Source organism: Neomonachus schauinslandi, chromosome X (assembly GCF_002201575.2).
Source record: "Neomonachus schauinslandi chromosome X, ASM220157v2, whole genome shotgun sequence".
Classification (NCBI taxonomy): Eukaryota; Metazoa; Chordata; class Mammalia; order Carnivora; family Phocidae; genus Neomonachus; species Neomonachus schauinslandi.
Window position 1 is genome coordinate 112,138,289 of NC_058419.1, and position 19,032 is coordinate 112,157,320.

Below are 19,032 nucleotides of genomic sequence, written 5' to 3' on the forward strand. Positions count from 1 at the left end.
TAATTGCTCTGAAGTAGTAGGTGCTGATCATTCAGCTGAGAAGCTTCCAACTCTAGATATTTTGCCCATCTTCTTTACAGAGCCTCTGAACCCAAGCCTAGCACTGCTGGGAGACATTAGGATTCTGATTTACTCTGGAGAAGACCAAGGTGGCTCATATAGATTATGTTCAGTTTGTCAAAAGGTGTTTGGGCTAATGTATGGATTAGAATAGAGTACAAGGCAAACAAGAAGGACCACGGACATGTGCAAATAACAATCAGATCACATGGTTATATGTGTACAACTGTCTCATGAACAAACCTGTCAGTTGCCAGGCCTCTTTTCTGAGGGAGAATAACATTCCCCTGCTCCAGTTTGTCCATGAGGATAAGATGCATAGGCAGACTGGGTCCTCAGGTTTGGGTAAGACTTTCTGACTATTTTGGCTCCTGCTCAGGAATTCCAGCTGTGGTATTATTGAAGATATGTCAAATCTAAATTTAAGCAAATCTAAATCTAAGTAAAGCCTGTTGCTATGTGTGTTTCCCTATGTTATTGGTAGGGTCTCAGCACGTGGGCAGCCAAACTGAACAGCTTTGGGGGCTGAAAATATTGCCTTAAGAATAAAGAAAAAAAGTTAAGGCTCCAATGGTTAAATGCTACATGGGGTCATTAGCTAGCAATGTGATAGAAAATGATCATATTGCAGAATACTGGTATAAAGGATTTGCTAGCTCAAATTATAGCCCATTCAGACACAAATGGTGATAAAATATTTAAAAAATAGTGTTAAATGAATTTTTTTCTAGTGTTACTGAAAAATTTTATAAATGTAGCTGGTTTATTTGAGGTATTATTGTGAAATGATTTTAGTTTCCCTGTCATTATCTTCAACTTACGCTTCTTTCTTCCTGGGATGTTGGCTCCTTAATGATGCCATAGTCAGATTTTCCCCTCCACTCGTGTTTCGTTCTTCTTTTTATTTTTTTTAAGATTTGTTTATTTGAGAGAGAGAGAAAGAGACATGAGCGGGGGGGGTGGGCAGAGGGAGAGGGGAGGAGAGAGAATCCTTCAGCAGACTCCCCACTAAGTGTGGAGCCCGATGTGGGGCTTGATCCCACAACTCCGATCATGACCTGAACTGAAATCCAGAGTCAGATGCTTAACTGACTGAGCCATCCACGCACCCCTGGTTTAAGAAAATATTTATACATTTTATTTGAGAGAGCAAGCGGGGGTAGGGGCAGAGGGAGAGGGAGAGAATCCCAAACAGACTCCATGCTGAGCATGGAGTCCAACACAGGGCTCGATCCCATGACCCTGAGATCATGACCTGAGCGAAAACCAAGAGTCGGATGCTTAACGAACTGAGCCGCCCAGGTGCCCCTGTTTTCTTCTTTTTTTAATGCTCTCCAAGGTCATATGATGGTAGAGCTTCAGTTAGAACCTTGGGTTTCCTGATTGTCAGGTTAGTCTTAGGAGGTCACTGAAATATCCTGGTCAGTTAATTTTGGAACCATGGATCTCCATTTTCACTTTTATTTATTTATTTTTAAAGATTTTATTTATTTATTTGAGAGATAGAGCTAGAGAGAGAGAGAGAGAGCACACACAGAGGGAGAGGGAGAGAGAGAGAAGCAGACTCCCTGCTGAGCAGGGAGCTTGATGTGGGGCTCTATCCCAGGACCCTGAGATCATGTCCTGAGCCGAAGGCAGATGCTTAACTGAATGAGCCACCCAGGCGCGGCCCCCCAAAATATATATCTAAAAATTTTTTATTTTAAGTAAGCTCCATGCCCACTGTGGGGCTTGAACTCACGACCCTGAGATCAAGAGTCCCACACTCTATGGACTGAGCCAGCCAGGCGCCCTCGGTTTTCACTTTTTTTTTTTTTTTTTAAGATTTTATTTATTTATTTGACAGAGAGAGATAGAGAGGGAGAGAGCATGAGCCAGGGGGAGAGGCAGAGGGAGAGGGAGAAGCAGATTCCTCACTGATCAGGGAGCCCAATGTGGGGCTTGATCCCAGAACCCTGAGATCATGACCTGAGCTGAAGGCAGATGTTTAACCGACTAAGCCACCTAGGCACCCCAGTTTTCACTTTTTTTTTTTAAAGATTTTATTTATTTATTTGACAGAGAGAGACACAGTGAGAGAGGGAACACAAGCAGGGGGAGTGGGAGAGGGAGAGGCAGGCTTCCCACAGATCAGGGAGCCCGATGCGGGGCTTGATCCCAGGACCCTGGGATCATGACCTGAGCCCAAGGCAGACGCTTAATGACTGAGCCACCCAGGTGTCCCCCAGTTTTCACTTTTGACAAAGCTATCCAGTGTTAATAAATTGAGGCACAAGTATGACTTTTAGTTTTAGAATAATCATGCTTTTTATTGAGTGACATATGTATGCTTCAACACTTAATTCTCAAAATACCTTGTGCCGTATGTATTACTTTTCCTCATCTTGTAGGAACTGAGGCTGAGAAACTGAAATGGCTTGCTTAGGTCACATAGCTTGGAAGAAGCAGAGCCAGACTGGAAGAAGGCAGGTTCGACCTCAGAGCCCATAATCTTGACATTCTGCTGCATGCCATTAAGCACTGTGGTAGTGCTAGCTTCATATCTACAAGCAGAATTAAACCCAGTATTTTTTTTAAATGGAATAATCTCTTAGATTTATTGTTATAAAAAGCAGGGTGCACAGTGTTATGTATGACATGCTTAATGCCATATGTAATATGTGTACATACACATATAAATGCATAAACACACATAACAGTGGTATGCTGAAGCTGGCTCACACCAGCTTGGGAGAGCCACTTGTGCACATCTCTTCCCAGCTTTGTAGTTGGCGACTTCACCCTGTCACCTTGTGATCAGCCATGGTGGTAGTATTTATACCATAGAAATCTGCAAACACTACCAGTCAGGCTTTTTATTTGTATATTCTGGAAAGCTGGTTGTGAATCATTTAGCAGCACTCCATTTGGGTGTATGTGTATGTGTGTATAAGTATTCCATCCTTGGAAGGATGTGTAAGAGGCTGGTAATTCGGATTCCCCCAGGAAGGGAATCTGTCAAACCCAGTAAGTGTGAGGAAATTAAACAAGAGCATAGGTGGTTGATGAGAATTAAACTTTGTATGAATTATGGGGCGCCTGGGTGGCTCAGTTGGTTAAGCGTCTGACTCTTGATTTTGGCTCAGGTCATGATCTTGGGGTTTTGGGATTGAGCCCCACATGGGCTCCCCACTCAGCCGGGAGTCTGCTTCTCTCTCCCCTTTGCCTCTCCTTGCACACACGCCCGCACATGCTCGTGCTCTCTCTCTCTCTCGCTCTGTCTAAAATAAATAAATAAATCTTTAAAAAAAACAAAAAAGCTTTGTATGAATTAATAGTACCTTTGATACTGCTATCAAGTCATTTTCTCAGTGTCTTGGCAGTCTGACTGGAACACTGAATTGAAGGGTGCAAGCCAGGCAAAGTACCTTCAATACCTTTATGACCTTCAATACCATTGTAATACATCATGAAGACTGAGTGAGAGAAGGGACAGTAAGCATTTGTAGAAAATATAGATCATTAAAATAATTCATATCATGACTGTTCTGATGACTGGTTTACTGCTTTGTTCTGCCACCATATTCTTGATACCATGTATGGAGATCTAATAGTCAATTGAGAAACAACTCTGGTTCTCAGATTTTTTTCTTTCCATAAAGCATTGCAGAGGTAAGATTCTGTTAGACCACATACCTAAACACCTTTAGTTCTCCATGAAAAAAAGAAGTGGCTTCACATTAATGGGATGAAATGGTCTTGAGTATACACATGTCTTTTTTTTTTTTTTAAGATTTTATTTATTTATTTGAGAGAGAGAGAATGAGAGAGAGCAAGCACATGAGAGGGGGGAGGGTCCGAGGGAGAAGCAGACTCCCCGCCGAGCAGGGAGCCCGATGTGGGACTCGATCCAGGGACTCCAGGATCATGACCTGAGCCGAAGGCAGTCGCTTAACCAACTGAGCCACCCAGGCGCCCTCTTTTTTTTTTTTTTTAAGATTTTATTTATTTATTTGACAGAGAGAGACACAACGAGAGAGGGAACACAAGCAGGGGAAGTGGGAGAGGGAGAAGAAGGCTTCCCACTGAGCAGGGAGCCCAATGCGGGGCTCAATCCGAGGACCCTGGGATCATGACCTGAGCTGAAGGCAGACGCTTAACGACTGAGCCACCCAGGCACCCCGAGTATACACATGTCTTGAATAAATTTATATTAGAGACAGATGAGTAGAATTTGCTATTACTCTATAAAAAAAATCCTTTAGTTGTTCTTAGAGTCTACATTTTTAGAATCATTGTGCTAATTCCTCATTACATGGAGAAGATCTGGAGTGTAATTATATCAGAGCCATTATTATCAGAAAGTTGTCTTTTTATTTCTATGCTGGTAATCAAATGCAGATCAGGAAATTTGAATCTGCTCTTTAGGAAGTCCTTTTTAAACGAGATATGGAACTAAAGTCCCATTTTACTCCTAAAAGTTAGTATACATATATATACTGAAAAACCCCCTATTTTGTGTATATATATATTTTTTTCAGATGATTTCCACTGGGAAAATTACTTGAAAGAGACTGGATCTTTGAGTGCCCCTTCAGATTGTTTCAGACAGGTATGCCAAAATTGTATAGATGTTGTATATATTAATGTGAACTGTTAATTTGTTGAGGGATGTCTGTGTGATTGTTAGGTTCTAGCAGTGTGAGGAGATAATGGGATTGTGGTAATGCCACTTAAGGGCCAGATGGTTTATTTGCATTCATTCATTAAGAATTTGCTCTGTGTCAGGTATACTAAGCCCTTATGATTGTCCATCTGGAGGGAAAGACAGACATGTAAATAATTAATTATGAAAAGTATGATAACTCTGTACTGGGAGTGCTCACAGAAGAGGTGATATCTGAGATGGTTGGAATGAGGGGAAGGATATTCCAGGCAGAGAGAACATCCAAAGCAAAGGCACATGGATGTACAAAGAACCTGAGTATTGAGGGATAGCATAGAGTGGCTGGAGGACAAAGTGGGTAGAGGTGATAGTGTGGGAATAAGGTTAAAGGTGTGGGGGCTCTTAAACTGTATTGAGGACTTGGACTTAGGCAGTGGTGAGCTGCCAGTTGGTTTATTTCAAGGGGAATGGCCTAATCAGATTCTTATTTTAGAAAGCCACTAAGGGTACATTTTATAGGCTGTATTTGGGTTGCCTGGAAGTGGACAAAGGAATAAGACCAGCAATGGGCAGTGTTTTTATGCTGCATGTCAAGCCAAGGAAAGGGTTTGGAGAAGATCTTTTCCTTGACCCTTATAGTTCTTTTGCTCACCATCTGCTATGACTGTTACTTAAAACATTTCACAGGTATTCTGGTAACATAATTGACCGTTTGTTTTTCTTACAGTTGATGCATTTTAACAAAACTTTATTTGTGTGTGTGTGTGTGTGTATGTGTGTGTGCACACACACACACATATGTAACATGTACAGTCCAAGGTTCCACCAGCTAATGACTTCAAAGTTGGTATGAAATTGGAAGCCCATGACCCTCGCAATATGACTTCAATCTGTATAGCCACGGTTGTTGGAATTACTGGTGCCAGGCTACGTTTAAGACTGGATGGTAGTGACAACAGAAATGATTTTTGGAGACTTGTCGATTCTCCAGACATACAGCCTATTGGGACATGTGAAAAGGAAGGGGACTTACTTCAGCCTCCACTGGGTAAGGATAAACAAATTTTAAAGTAACATATTCTTATTAATGTAATATTCAGTAGAAAAAGTTTCAAGTGGCCTTTTATTTATTTATTTTTAAGATTTTATTTTACTTTTTTAAAGGTTTTATTTTTTATTTGAGAGAGAGAGCGTGTGTGAGCAGGGGGAGGGGCAGAGGGGGAGGGAGCTCTGCACAGAGCATCAAGCCCCATGTGGGCCTTGATCTCATGACCCAAGATCAGGACTGAGCCGAAATCAAGAGTCGGCTGCCTAACCAGCTGAGCCACCCAGGCGCCCCAGATTTGATTTTTAAGTAATCTTTACACCCAATGTGGGGCTCGAACTCACAACCCCAGGATCAAGTCGCTTGCTCTACTGACCAAGCCAGCCATATGCCCCTGAAGTAGCCTTTTAGAAATCTCTTGCAGGCATTTTTGCAAATAGATGGTTATTGTGGGGAATGTATGAGAGATCAACTCAGTACCATATGTTACAGAGTTTCGTGTCAGTACACATGTGGCATATGTGTGCTGAAGGTTCTCCACTCCAGGGCAAGACACATGCTGTCTTCAAACTTGAAATGTCAGAAGCAGCTCTACTGGGTCACACATGCAGATTCAGAAACTCTTCTGGGGGAGAAGTTTGTAGCATTTCTTACTGAGTCACTTCCTCCCACATTATTGTCTGTTGAGCCATTCAGCATTTTTGGCATGGCAGGGAGCCCAGGTGAAGGGTATGATTCCACATCCAGACCCCAGTTTCAAACTTGGAAGTTTCATTATAACTACAATGAGAAGAAATCATAGTGAGGGGTAGGGGTCAGTACCTTTAGATCTTTGAAAAGGAGATTGATGGAACTTTATGAGCAAAGGTTTTTAAGTACAAAACTCTCAATTTTGACCAAGTTTTTGAAAGCTAAAAAGTATGTGACTCCAGTTTCGGGCAAATTTGTTCTCTCTTAATATTTATTTATTTTTAAAAGATTTATTTATTTATTTTAAAGAGAGAAAGAGCGTGTGTGCACAAGGCAGGGAGGGGTAGAGGGAGAGGGAGAGAAACTTTATAGACTCAGCATTCGGTGCAGAGCCTGACACAGGACTCGATCCCACGACCCCCACGACCCCAAGACCACAACCCTGGAGGAAACCAAAAATCCAACTGTGCCACCCAGGCATCCCTGTTCTCTCTCTCTCTCTCTTTTTAAAAGATTTTATTTATTTATTTGCCAGAGGGAGAGAGAGAGGGAGAGTACAAGCAGGGGGAGTGACAGGCAGAGGGAGAAGCAGACTCCCCGCTGAGCAGGGAGCCCGGTGCGGGGCTCGATCCCAGGACCCTGGGATCATGACCTGAGCCGAAGGCAGACGCTTAACCATCTGAGCCACCCAGGCGCCCCATCCCTGTTCTCTCTTAATATTCAGATGTACTCCGGGGGTGCCTGGGTGGCACAGTTGGTTAAGCATACAACTGCTGGTTTCAGCTCAGGTTGTGATCTGAGGGTCATGAGATAGAGCCCTACGTTGGGCTCTGTTCTCAGCTCAGAGTCTGCTTGAGACTCTTTCTCCCTTTCCCTTTGCCCCTCCCTCCTGTGCTCATGTGCACTCCCCCCCCAAATAAATAAATCTTTAAAAAAAACAAAACCCCTGGGGGCACCTGGGTGGCTCAGTCAGTTAAGCATCCGCCTTTGACTCAGGTTATGATGTGGGCGGGGGTGGGGTGGGTGGGTGGGTGGGGTGGGGGTGGTCCTGGGATTGAGCCCTGCATTAGGCTCCCTGCCCTTCTCCCTCTGCCTATTCCTCCCTCTCCCTGCTTTTCCCTCTCCCTCAGCTTACTGCTCCCCCTGCTTGTGCTCTCTCTCTCTTCTTCAAATAAATAAATAAAATCTTAAAAAAAAAAAGCCTGGCCCCCCAAAATATTTTTAGATGGACTCTGTTATTCTGTAGAAAATAAGTGATTTCCTTTATTACTTCTACAGTCTTCTTTTTTTTTTTTAAGATTTTATTTATTTGAGAGAGACCATGAGGGCGGGGTGAGGGGCAGAGGGAGAAGCAGACTCTCCACTGAGCAGGGAGCCCAATGCGATGCGGGGCTTGATCCTGGGACTCCGGGATCAGGATCATGACCTGAGCTGAAGGCAGATGCTTAACCAACTGAGCCACCCAGGCGTCCCTATTACTTCTATAGTCTTGAGTGAATGGTAGATATTAGTTTTGGTTTCTTCTTTACAATGCTGAAAATGAAAATTCTCTAGTGTAAAGCACAATGAGAGAATGGATTTCTTTTTGTTTCCTACTATAGTTAAAAATTTCCTCAGAACCCAAAATTTAAGATATTAATAATTACCACTCTTTTAGCAATATATTTTTATACTTTTCTTGCTCTAATTGTTAATTATTCCTAATTTGGTTTAAAATATTAAAAAATAACTAATTAGAGATGTGTTATTCCAAGAAGGTGGTTTAGGGTGTGTGTCTTTTCTGCCTTTTACCTTCTTTTCTTTCTTCATATCATTTATGTTTTAAATATCTCTTATATCCTACAGAATTCTGTAAGAGACAGAAGTGTAAACCTGAGGCATAGTGCTTCCCTGTTTGGATTTGATTTGTTTACAAATGATAATATGTTTTTGGAATTTTGTTTAAAGGAAGCATAACTGCCGTGATTGCCAACATTTCAAACACATAGCCAGATTTATGATAATTCTTTTTTCAAATGACTTTTAGAGTTTTTTAATTAAAAATATGAAATACATAGCAGTACGTGCTGATTAATATATGTTTTGATAGTACATATTAAAAATAGACTATTTTTGCCAATTTGCTCATTAGGTGCTTTGAATAGTTCAGTTTCCATTTTATAACACAACTTACTTGGTTTTCTTTTTTAAAAGGTTATTTAAACCTTAAAGGTTATTATTTAAAAGCTTTTTTAAAGTTTTAGCATGCAAACAGAAAAGTATACAGTTTGTAAGTGTACAGCTTATAAATGAACACATCCATATAACCATCACCCAAATCAAGAAACAGAATATTATCAGCACCCCAGAAGCCCCACTCCTGCTGATCCCGTCATAAACCTCCCATTCCCAAAGGTACCACTGTCTAGACTTCCTAACATTGTAGATTAGTTTTATCTGTGTTTGAGTTTTTATGTGCACTTTCATCTATTTTTGGCCTTTTAATCGATGTTTGACTTCAGGCAATTAAAGATTTTTTTTTTTAAAGATTTTATTTATTTATTTGACAGACAGTGAGAGAGTACAAGCAGGGGAAGCAGCAGGCAGAGGGAGAGGGAGAAGCAGGCTCCCCGCTGAACAGAGAGCCCAATGCAGGGCTCGATTCCAGGACCCTGGGATCATGACCTGAGCTGAAGGCAGCTGCTTAACCGACTGAGCCACCTAGGTGCCCCTAGGCAATTAAAGAAATAAGAAAAATGTCAAATTAAGATGATGATGATGATAGCAATGATGATGATTACATGATGTAATAGGATAAGATGGGGGTTAAGAGAAAGGCATAAGGACCAGAGAATTATTTTTATGCAATATTCTAACCACAGTGTGGCACATCCATTTTGTGGATGATTATTTATTAGATATCACTAATAATACTGACTTATTATAAGGGAGTATATAATAAATCCTCTTCTTCCCCCAATTTTTCCCCCCTCAGATTAAGGGGATTTTGGTATAGGATTATTATAGGATGACTTTCTGTCTGAACTTTTTTGCATGGTTAATCCTACTGATGGACATATTGGCAGTGATTGCCAGTGATTCGTGTGCCTCCCTATCTTAATGCATGTATCCATCAGGAATGCTGGCAAGTTCTCTTTAATTCTGGCATCAGTGCAGGCAAGTGTTGCATGAAACGGATTGCAATAAAGCAATACAACTAGCAGACCTCTACCCCCTGTTGCATGTGCCAGATGCTGTGATATTCACTATTAATTGATGAGATCTCTAAAAAAGACACCTGTTGAGTGTATTTTGATTTCATCTGATACAAATTCTAAGAGAAGATCTTGTTTAGTGTGTGTAAAGATTGCTAAAGTGAGAGCTATCTTTTTTCCTAACATTGTATGAAAAAGTTCAAACATACAGAAAAGGTGAAAATATTTTACAGTGAACACCCACATACCCATCACCTAGGTTCTGCCATTGTCATTTTACATGCTTGCTTTATCCCTTATCTATCTGCCTTTCTATCGATTCATCAATCCATCTTATTTTTAAATGTATTTCAGAGGAAGTTTTTGATGTTAGTACATTTCCCCTCAATACTTTAGCATGCATATCATTAACTAGAGTTCAGTGTTTATTTACAGTTTTTTTTAAATTTTGAGGTGAAATTTATATACAGTGAAATGCATCATAAGTGTACGTTTGCTGAGTTTCACAAGAAACTGTCTTTCTGAAAGGAAAGAAGGCGGCAGGGACTCTAAGGAAAAAGAAGGGCTGGAAGTCTTGTGCAGCCTTTGCTGTGCTTGTGTGGCTCTTGGTGGGGACTGGAAGCTCTTGTGGGTTTTGGCTTGGATCACCCCTAGTATTATGGCCCATTCCTAATGTACATACATGTATGTTGGTGACCTCTAGCTAGTGGCTTCTCTAAAATGAGAGTTTCTACCCCTACTGTAGCATTGCTGCCAAGTAGTACAGTGCGTACAGTAGAACTGATTGGAGGGTGCATCTGCTTCTCTTAGCTATGTCCTTAGTTTCTCAATAAGAAAGTCATTCTCTGGAGAAGAATGGTAAACAAAACCTCTTTTTTCTACCAACTTGCTGTAATGTCACAGGGAGACTTTTTCACGCTGATTTATTTTATGAAATAGGGTATCAGATGAATGCGTCATCTTGGCCAATGTTCCTCTTACGAACACTGAATGGATCTGAAATGGCACCTGCGACATTCTTTAAGAAGGTAAGAAAGATGTTATAAAAAGCTTCCGTCACCTGGGCTGTAGTTTTGTTGTTTTAATAGGGGCACTGAAATGCTTTGTCTTCTCCGATATGGAAAAAAAAAATTCTTTTTAAATTACTGGATTGACACGTGTATTAATCTGCTAGAGCTGCCCTTACAAAGTACCACAGACTGGGTGGCTTAAACAATAGAAAATTATTTTTTCACAATCCTGGGAGCTCTGAGTCCAAAATCGAAGTGCCATCAGGGTTGGTTTCTAGTGAGGCCTCGTTCCTCGGCTTATAGATGGCCGCCTTTTTGCTGTGTCCTCACATGGCCTCTTCTCTGTGCCTGTGGGGAAGGAGAGGTATCTCTGGTTTCTCTTCCTCTTACAAGGACACTAGTCCTTTTGGGTTAGGACTTGACCCTTATGACCTCACTTAACCTTTATTACCTCCTTAAGGGCCCTATCTCTGAATACAATGACATTGGGGATTAGGGCTTCAATTTATGAATTTGGGAGGACATCATTCAGTTCATTACAGTGACTTAAACAACAGAAACTTATTTTCTTACCGCTCTGGATGCTAGAAGTCCAAGATCAAGGTATCAGCGGGCTTAGTTTCTTTTGAGGCCTCTCTCCTTGACTTGTAAATGGCTGTCTTCTCTTTGTGTCTTCACATGATCTGTGTGTCTGGGTCTTCCTTTCCTCCTCTTATGAGGATACCAGTCATTGGATTAGGGCCCACCCTGATGACCTCATTTTAACTTAATTACCTCTTTAAAGACCCTGTCTCCAAATGAAATCACATTCTGAGGTACTGGGGTTAGGATTTAAATATGAATATGGCAGGGGTGGGGACACGCTTCAGCCCATAACAGCAAGTCATAAAAAAGTCTCAGTTATAATCACCCACTAGTCAAAATGAATTTGTACCCTCTTTCTTCACCCTAGATATGAAAGGAGTGCTCTACTGGAAGCACATATTCATTGCTATTTTTTATTTACCTTCAGAAGTGAAGCTTCCCCTCACTTTGCTGTATTAGTCATCCTTCGACATTGGAGAAAATGATGATGGGCCAAAAAACCACTTGAAAGTTACTTAGAGAGATTTGGTTTCAGAAGTAAAAGAATGTTAAAAACAGTCATCAGAAAGCATTTGTTATAAGGAAATATTTGTTATATAACAAAGAGGGAAAATTCCGAAGATAGTTTATGCTCTTGAGAAAATGTTGAAAGAGTACACTATGTTAAGAAACAGTGAATAAAAGCCAAGTTTTAGTTAAATTACGGGTCAAAATATTTCTTTCTCACCCTCTGCCCTGATTCTTTTTTCAGTCACTTAAATTTTATTACAGTTATTTATGTCAAGAATGGTAAATATTGTAGTTTTTTTTAAAAAAGGGATTCAACAATTCTATACATTTCTCAGTGCTTATCTCAAGGTAAGTGGACTCTTAATCCCCTTTATCTATTTTACCCTTCTCCCCACTCACCTCCCCTCTGGCAACTACCAGTTTGTTCTCTATTTAAGAGTCTGTTTTATTGTTTGTCTCTTTTTTCTTTGTTTTGTTTCTTAAATTCCACATGAGTGAAATCATATGGTATTTGTCTTTCTCTGACTGACTTATTTCACTTAGCATTTTACTCTCTAGGTCCATCCGTGTTGTTGCAAATGGCAAGATCTCTTTCTCATGGCTAATATTCCATTGTATATATATGTATATATACCACATCTTTATCCATTCATTTATGGATGGACACTTCCATCCATATGGATGGTTGCTTCCATATTTTGGCTATTGTATATAATACTGCAGTAAACATAGGGGTGCATTTATCTTTTCAAATTAGTGTTTTCATTTTCTTTGGGTAAATACCCGGTAGTGGAATTACTGGATCATAGGGTAATTCTATTTTTAATTTCTTGAGGAATCTCCATACTGGTTTCCGCAGTGGCTGCACCAGTTTGCATTCTCACCAACAGTGCACCAGGGTTCCTTTTTCTCCATATCCTCGCCAACATTTGTTATTTCTTGTCTTTTTGACTTTAGCCATTCCGACAGGTGTGAAGTGATATCTCGCTGTGGCTTTGATTTGCATTTCCCTGATGATGAGTGATGTTGAGCATCTTTTCATGTGTCTGTTGGCCATCTGGATGTCTTCTTTGGAAAAATGGCTATTCAGGTTCTCTGCCCATTTTTTAAAATCAGATTATTTCATTTTTTGGTGTTGAGTTCTCTAAGTTCTTTATATATTTTGAATATTAACCCCTTATCAGATATATCATTTGCAGATACCTTCTCCCATTCAGTAGGTTGCCTTTTTGTTTTGTTGATGGTTTCCTTTGCTGTGCAGAAGCTTTTTATTTTGGTGTAGTCCCAATGGTTTAATTTTGCTTTTATTTCCCTTTCCAGAGGAGGCATATAGAAAAGTAGAAAGATAGAAAAACAGAGACACATAGAAAAAATGTTTCTGTGGCCAATGTCAAAGAAATTACTGCCTGTATTTTCTTCTAGGAATTTTATGGTTTCTGATCTCACATTTAGGTTTCTTGTTTTTTGTTTTTTTAAGATTTTATTTATTTATTTGAGAGACAGAACGAGAGAGAGCACAAGCAGGGTCAGGGACAAAGGGAGAAGCAGACTCCCACTGAGCAGGGAGCCAGATGTGGGGCTCCATCCCGGGACCCCGGGATCATGACTTGAGCTGAAGGCAGATGCTTAACCGACTGAGCCACCCAGGCGCCCCCACATTTAGGTTCTTAATCCATTTCAAGTTTGTTTTTGTGTAACAAAGTGGTCCAGTTCTGTTGCTTAGCGTGTAGCTGTCCAGTTTTCCCAGCACCATTTGTTGAAGAGACTGTCTTTTCCCCATTGTTGTGAATCAGTTGACCATGTAAGTGTGGGTTTATTTCTGGACTCTGTTCCATTGATCTATGTGTCTATTTTTGGCCTGTACCATACTGTTTTGATTACTACAACTTTATAGTATATCTTGAAATCTGAGATTATGATACTTCCAGCTTTGTTCTTCTTTTTCAAGACTGCTTTGGCTAAGGTTTTAAAAGGTTTTGGAGAACCTTAAAGACATAAGGATGTGTAAAACATCAATTAATGTGATTCTTGCATTGCAAAGAAAAATTCTTTGAGTGCCACTTTGAGTAGCAAGAGTGCCTGAAAGTGGGTTTGCCCTTCCACCTCCCAGCAAGGGACACAGGCCCTTTGGGCAATGTGTAAAGCATATGTGAGAATAGTAACAAAAGAGATGTTTAGTAGTAGTCTTTATTAAACACTATTAGCTTGGGCTGTGGCTTTAGAAAAGCCATTGGATTTATTTTACTTATTATCAGATTGCTTTGTTAGCTAGTTACATGCCACATGTCACACACATTATGTTTTTCATTTTTAAAAATTATGAAAGTAATTCATGTTTGGAGAGAGGATATCAAAATACGCACTTAGCTAGAGTAAAAAATGCGTGTCTTTTTATCTGTCCCATCCTTTCCTCCTTTCCACCCTCTTCTCTCCAAATAGAAGTTTTATTTGTGTTCTCCTAGACTTTTTTCTGTGCATTCACAGACATATATGGGCTTTCATTTTTTTAAACATAAATTTGAATATATTGTGAATATTGTTCTGTGATTTATTTTTACCCTTAAAATATGTGTATTCTGGAAACCTTTCCATTTTGCTTCATATGTATTTTAGGTTGTGTTGTACTAGTCTGTGGTAGGGATTACCATAATTGGTTTAATCTGTCCCTAAGGATGGATGTTTAGGTTGTGTCCATATTCTTGTTTAAGTCATCTGTAATCTAGAGGTTTCTTTATAAGTGTGAAGGCTGTATTTGTAGAAGTAGAATTTTTGGCTCAAAGGGAATGTGTGCTTTAAGTGTTGATATATACTATTAAATTGCAACCCCAACAGGTGTTTCAAGCTATGCTCCACTATTATTGTATAGATGTTTCTATTCCTACACTTTCACTAGCATCAAATATCATTGATCTTTAAAAATTTTATTTATCTTTTTCTGGGGGAGTTGGGGGTGGGGATGGTATCTCATTGCTGTAATTTGCACTGAACTGATTACCAGTGAAACTGAGCTTTTAAAATGTGTTTAATGGCCTTTTATTTTTCTGTGGATTACCTGATTATAGCCTTTGCCTGTTTTTCTGTTGGATTTCTGTTCTTACTCATTGATTTGTGGGTGCTCTTTCAGCCAAGCTTGAAACTTTGCCAAGAGCCATTTTAAATCACTACTCCTTCTTGACCGTGGCCTCTGAATATCCATTTAATTAGGAAGGCCCACCCACTTAGCTTCCTAATTATTTTTTCTCATGTCTCTTTCTAACCTTACCACCACTGCCCCTTGTGCAGGCTTTCCTCTTGCCTGAACTGTTCAGCTAGCCTTGTAACTGCCTCTAACCTTCATCCTTCCACACAACTGCCAGAAATATCTGATACAGGAGCCTTAACCACATCATTCACTTGCTTAAAACTCTTGAAGTTCCCAGTTGCACTCAGGATGAAGTGTAAGTTTGTTAATATGGCCTTTAAGGTGCTGTATGATCTGGATTATGGCTGCCACTCCTTGCTTTGTATTTTATGTTCTAAATTGTTTCTGATAGCCTGTTGATACCATGATCCTTTTTTGAGCTGGTTGTCTCTGGTTAACGCTAAGTTTCTAGTTAGGCATTAAATCCTCCAATGTATCTTCCCTAATTCCCCCTTTCTATTCTTATGCTTCTTTAGCACCTTGCGCATATCTCAATCTTTATAGGAATTGGATTATATTATTATTTTCATTGTCTCTTCCTAGACTATGAGTTCCTTTTGAACAGTTAATGTCTTTGTATTCTCGGTGTCTATCATAGGTCTTGGAACATACTTGTTTGTTAAATGAAGAAAGGTTGGAGAATACAGAAAGATGAATACATATAGAGGGAGAAAATGGGTTTTGTTTGGGACATGTCAGGGGGCCTCTCGGAAATTTGAGGAGGGATGACTACTAGCAGACTGTTGGAAGTAAAGTGTTCAGAACTTAAAAACAAGGTTTGGCTTGGGTATGTGGATATGGCAGTTTTTAGTTTAAATGGTAACGATGGAAGCCTTGAGAATGAAAAAGCTAGTCTAGAGAGAATACCTAGAAGGAGAAGAGGAGAGTATCAAGGCTAGAACCTTGAGAAATACCCACTCACCTTTATGATGTATAAGTAGCTATATCAGGTACTTAATAAAGGTCGGTTGAGAGGAAAGCTGATTCTTGACTATTTGGTGGATAGGAAGTTTATTGGTTACATTAGCAAGAACTAACGACCAGGTGAAAAGTGTCCTCAGGTAGAGTTAAATTTGTAGTTTTGGGGGCAGAATATCGATAAGAGTTCATTCCTGATAGCCTCAGTTTACTCTGTGAAATAGGCAACTGACAAAGGCTGGAGGGAAGGATTCATACATAGATTGAATGTCTGCTGTGTTCCAGCACTGGGGTAGAGAACTTACTCTCTGGTTGAGAAGAAAGTTAACAAAATAATAAACATATAATGAGGATACATAAAATTTGTCTTAAAATGAATGGTAAATGGAACAACAGCTGTATGAGATGGGAAAAAGATTGGCCTAGGGACACATGACAATATTTTGGAGGATTCAGCTAAGGATGAACACTAAATAAATGGTACTACATATAATAAACATGTGGGACTTTTCTCCAGCAGTGTTCAGCAACTAAGTATAAATAGGTAAAGTGGATGGTGATCTTTTTTTTTTTTAAAATTTTATTTATTTATTTATTTATTTAGAGCACAAGCGGGGCGGGGGGAGGGACAGAGGGAGAGAGACCATCTCAAGCAGACTCCATCCTCAGTGTGGAGCCTGATGCGGGGCTTCATCTTGTGACCCTGAGATCACAACCTAAGCCAAAATCAAGAGTCAGACACTTAACCGACTGAACCACCCAGGCATCCCATGGTGATCTTGAATTAAGGTTTGGAGATAATAAAATGACAGCGGGATAAGTCGATTTTGGGTGACATGATGCTCTGTAACCTGGATGTGAAAGAATTTTATAGAATGTTAGAGTATTTGGTCCCCTTCACTTTTTTATCTCTATCGGTGGTTCTCAACTGGGAAGGGGGGCGATTTGCCCCGCACGAGACATTTGGCAATATATGGGGACATTTTTGTTCATCACAACTGTGTGTGTGTGGGGGGGGGTGCTACTTACATCTAGTGGGTAGAGACCAGGGACACTGCTAAATATCCTACAGTGCACAGAACAGCCCCCACAACAGAATGTTCTGACTCCAAATGGCAATAGTGCCAACGTTGAGAAACTCTGATCTGTATTAATTCCTTGGTGATCTCATCTAATTCCTGGCTTTAAATACAGTTTATATGCAGATGACTTTCAAATCGGTATTTCCAATTCAGACTTTTTGTTCCCAACTCAGACTTGAATATCCACTCAACATCCCCACTTGGATGTCCAATAGACATCTCAGACTTCTGCCTGCAGCCTTTCCCATCTCGAGGAGTGGTAACTGTTATTCCAATTGCTCAGGCCAAAAACCTTGGTGATTATTTCTTTCACACACTACATCCAGTCCATAAGGAAATCCTATGGGCATTACCTTCAAAATATATTCAAAATCCAGCTACTTCTTGACATCTCTCTTGCTATCAGCTGGTACAAGTTGCTTTTATCTCTCACCTAGATGACTTCAGTAGCCTCCTCATTGACCTCTTTATTTATAACCTTACAGTTTGTAGTCAACACAGTAACCAGAATATTCCTTTTAAAACATAAATGAGATTATATCACTTCTCTGCTCAAAATTGTCCAGGGGCTCACCATTTTACTCAGAGTAAAACTCAGAGTCCTTATAGTGGCCTCCATGGCTCTCCATACGACCCCTCATTATCTCTCTAACCTTGTTTCCTACTGCTCTCTCACTTGCATACTAAATTGTAGCCACACTCACTTCCTTGTTCTTTGAACATGTGGACACATCGCCTGCTTTAGGGCCTTGGCCCTGGCTATTCTCTCTGCCTGGAATACTCTTCCTGTAGGTAACTGCGTGGTTAATAATCACCTTTAGGGTTCTGTTCACATGTCACCTTCCATATGAGGCTTGTTCTCATTACCCTATTTAAAGTATTTCTTTTTGGGGCCCCTGGGTGGCTCAGTCGGTTAAGCATCTGCCATCGGCTAGGTCATGATCCCAGAGTCCTGGGATCGAGCCCCATATTGGGCTCCCTGCCGAGCAGGGAGTCTGCTTCTCCCTTTCTCTGTCCTCCCCCCGCCACTCGTGCACTACCCCTCACCTCTCTCTCCCTCTTTCTCTCAGATAAGTAAAATCTTAAAAAAAATAAAGTGTTTCTTTTTAAGATTTATTTATTATTATTTTCAAAGATTTTATTAGAGAGAGAGAGAGAGAGCTCCTGCGCATGCATGTGCCAGGGGGTGGGGTGCCCATCACAGGGCTCAGTCTCAGGACCTAAGCTGAAACCAAGAGTTGGTCCCGCTTAACCGACTGCACCATCCAGGCTCCTCACCCTATTTAAAGTTTTGCACAACCCCACCCTTACATTTTTCTCTGGATTGCCCTTGCTCTGCTTTACTTTCTTTTTTTGCATAGCACTTATCTTTTTTTTTTTTTTTTAAGATTTTATTTATTTATTTGACAGAGAGAGACACAGTGAGAGCAGGATCACAAGCAGGGGGAGAGGGAGAGGGAGAAACAGGCTTCCCGCGGAGCAGGGAGCCCGACGCGGGGCTCGATCCCAGGACCCTGGGATCATGACCTGAGCCGAAGGCAGACGCTTAACGACTGAGCCACCCAGGCGCCCCAGCACTTATCATTTTTAACATAGAATATATTTTGCTTATGTTATGGTGTTTCTCATCTTTCTCTTTACTAAGCATGTGAATACCACAAGGGGGGGGTTTTTGTCTATTTTGCTACTTAATGTATATCAGGAGCCTTCAGTAGTGTCTGACATTAGTAGGCACTTTGTAAATATTTGTGAATAAATAAATGAAGCTTAAAGGACTAGAATTTTTGATGAGGTCAAAGAAGTAGTTGATTAAAAGTAAGGAAGTAGAAGTTAAGGATAGGAGTCTGTGGTCAGGAGTAGACTCTGGGAATACAGCCATAAACAAAGCAGTGAAAGAGCTCCTGTCCTTATGGAGCTTGCCTTCTGGCTGGGGAAATGCATAATAAACCATGCAAAATAAATAAAATCTATATTATGTTTGATGGTTGTAACTGCTAAGGAAGAGGGAGAGTGACATTTTAGATAGGTTGGCCAGGAAGGTCTTGCTGAGAAGATGCCATTGGAGTGAAGATCTGAAGAAAGAGAGAGAAGGAACCATGAGGTTACAAGGGT

General features: G+C 40.4%; 1 protein-coding gene across 1 annotated transcript in view; it reads left to right on the plus strand.

Moving 5' to 3' along the window:
• The first annotated feature begins 5,539 nt into the window (after window positions 1-5,539).
• The window catches only part of SCML2 (Scm polycomb group protein like 2), a 66,014-nt gene continuing 52,521 nt past the window's right edge, over window positions 5,540-19,032 (plus strand). The window contains exons 1-2 of the mRNA XM_021683691.1: window positions 5,540-5,753; window positions 10,574-10,662. Of these exons, the coding sequence (XP_021539366.1) occupies window positions 5,555-5,753; window positions 10,574-10,662 (288 nt within the window). The 5' untranslated portion in view covers window positions 5,540-5,554. The remainder of the gene's footprint in view (window positions 5,754-10,573; window positions 10,663-19,032) is intronic.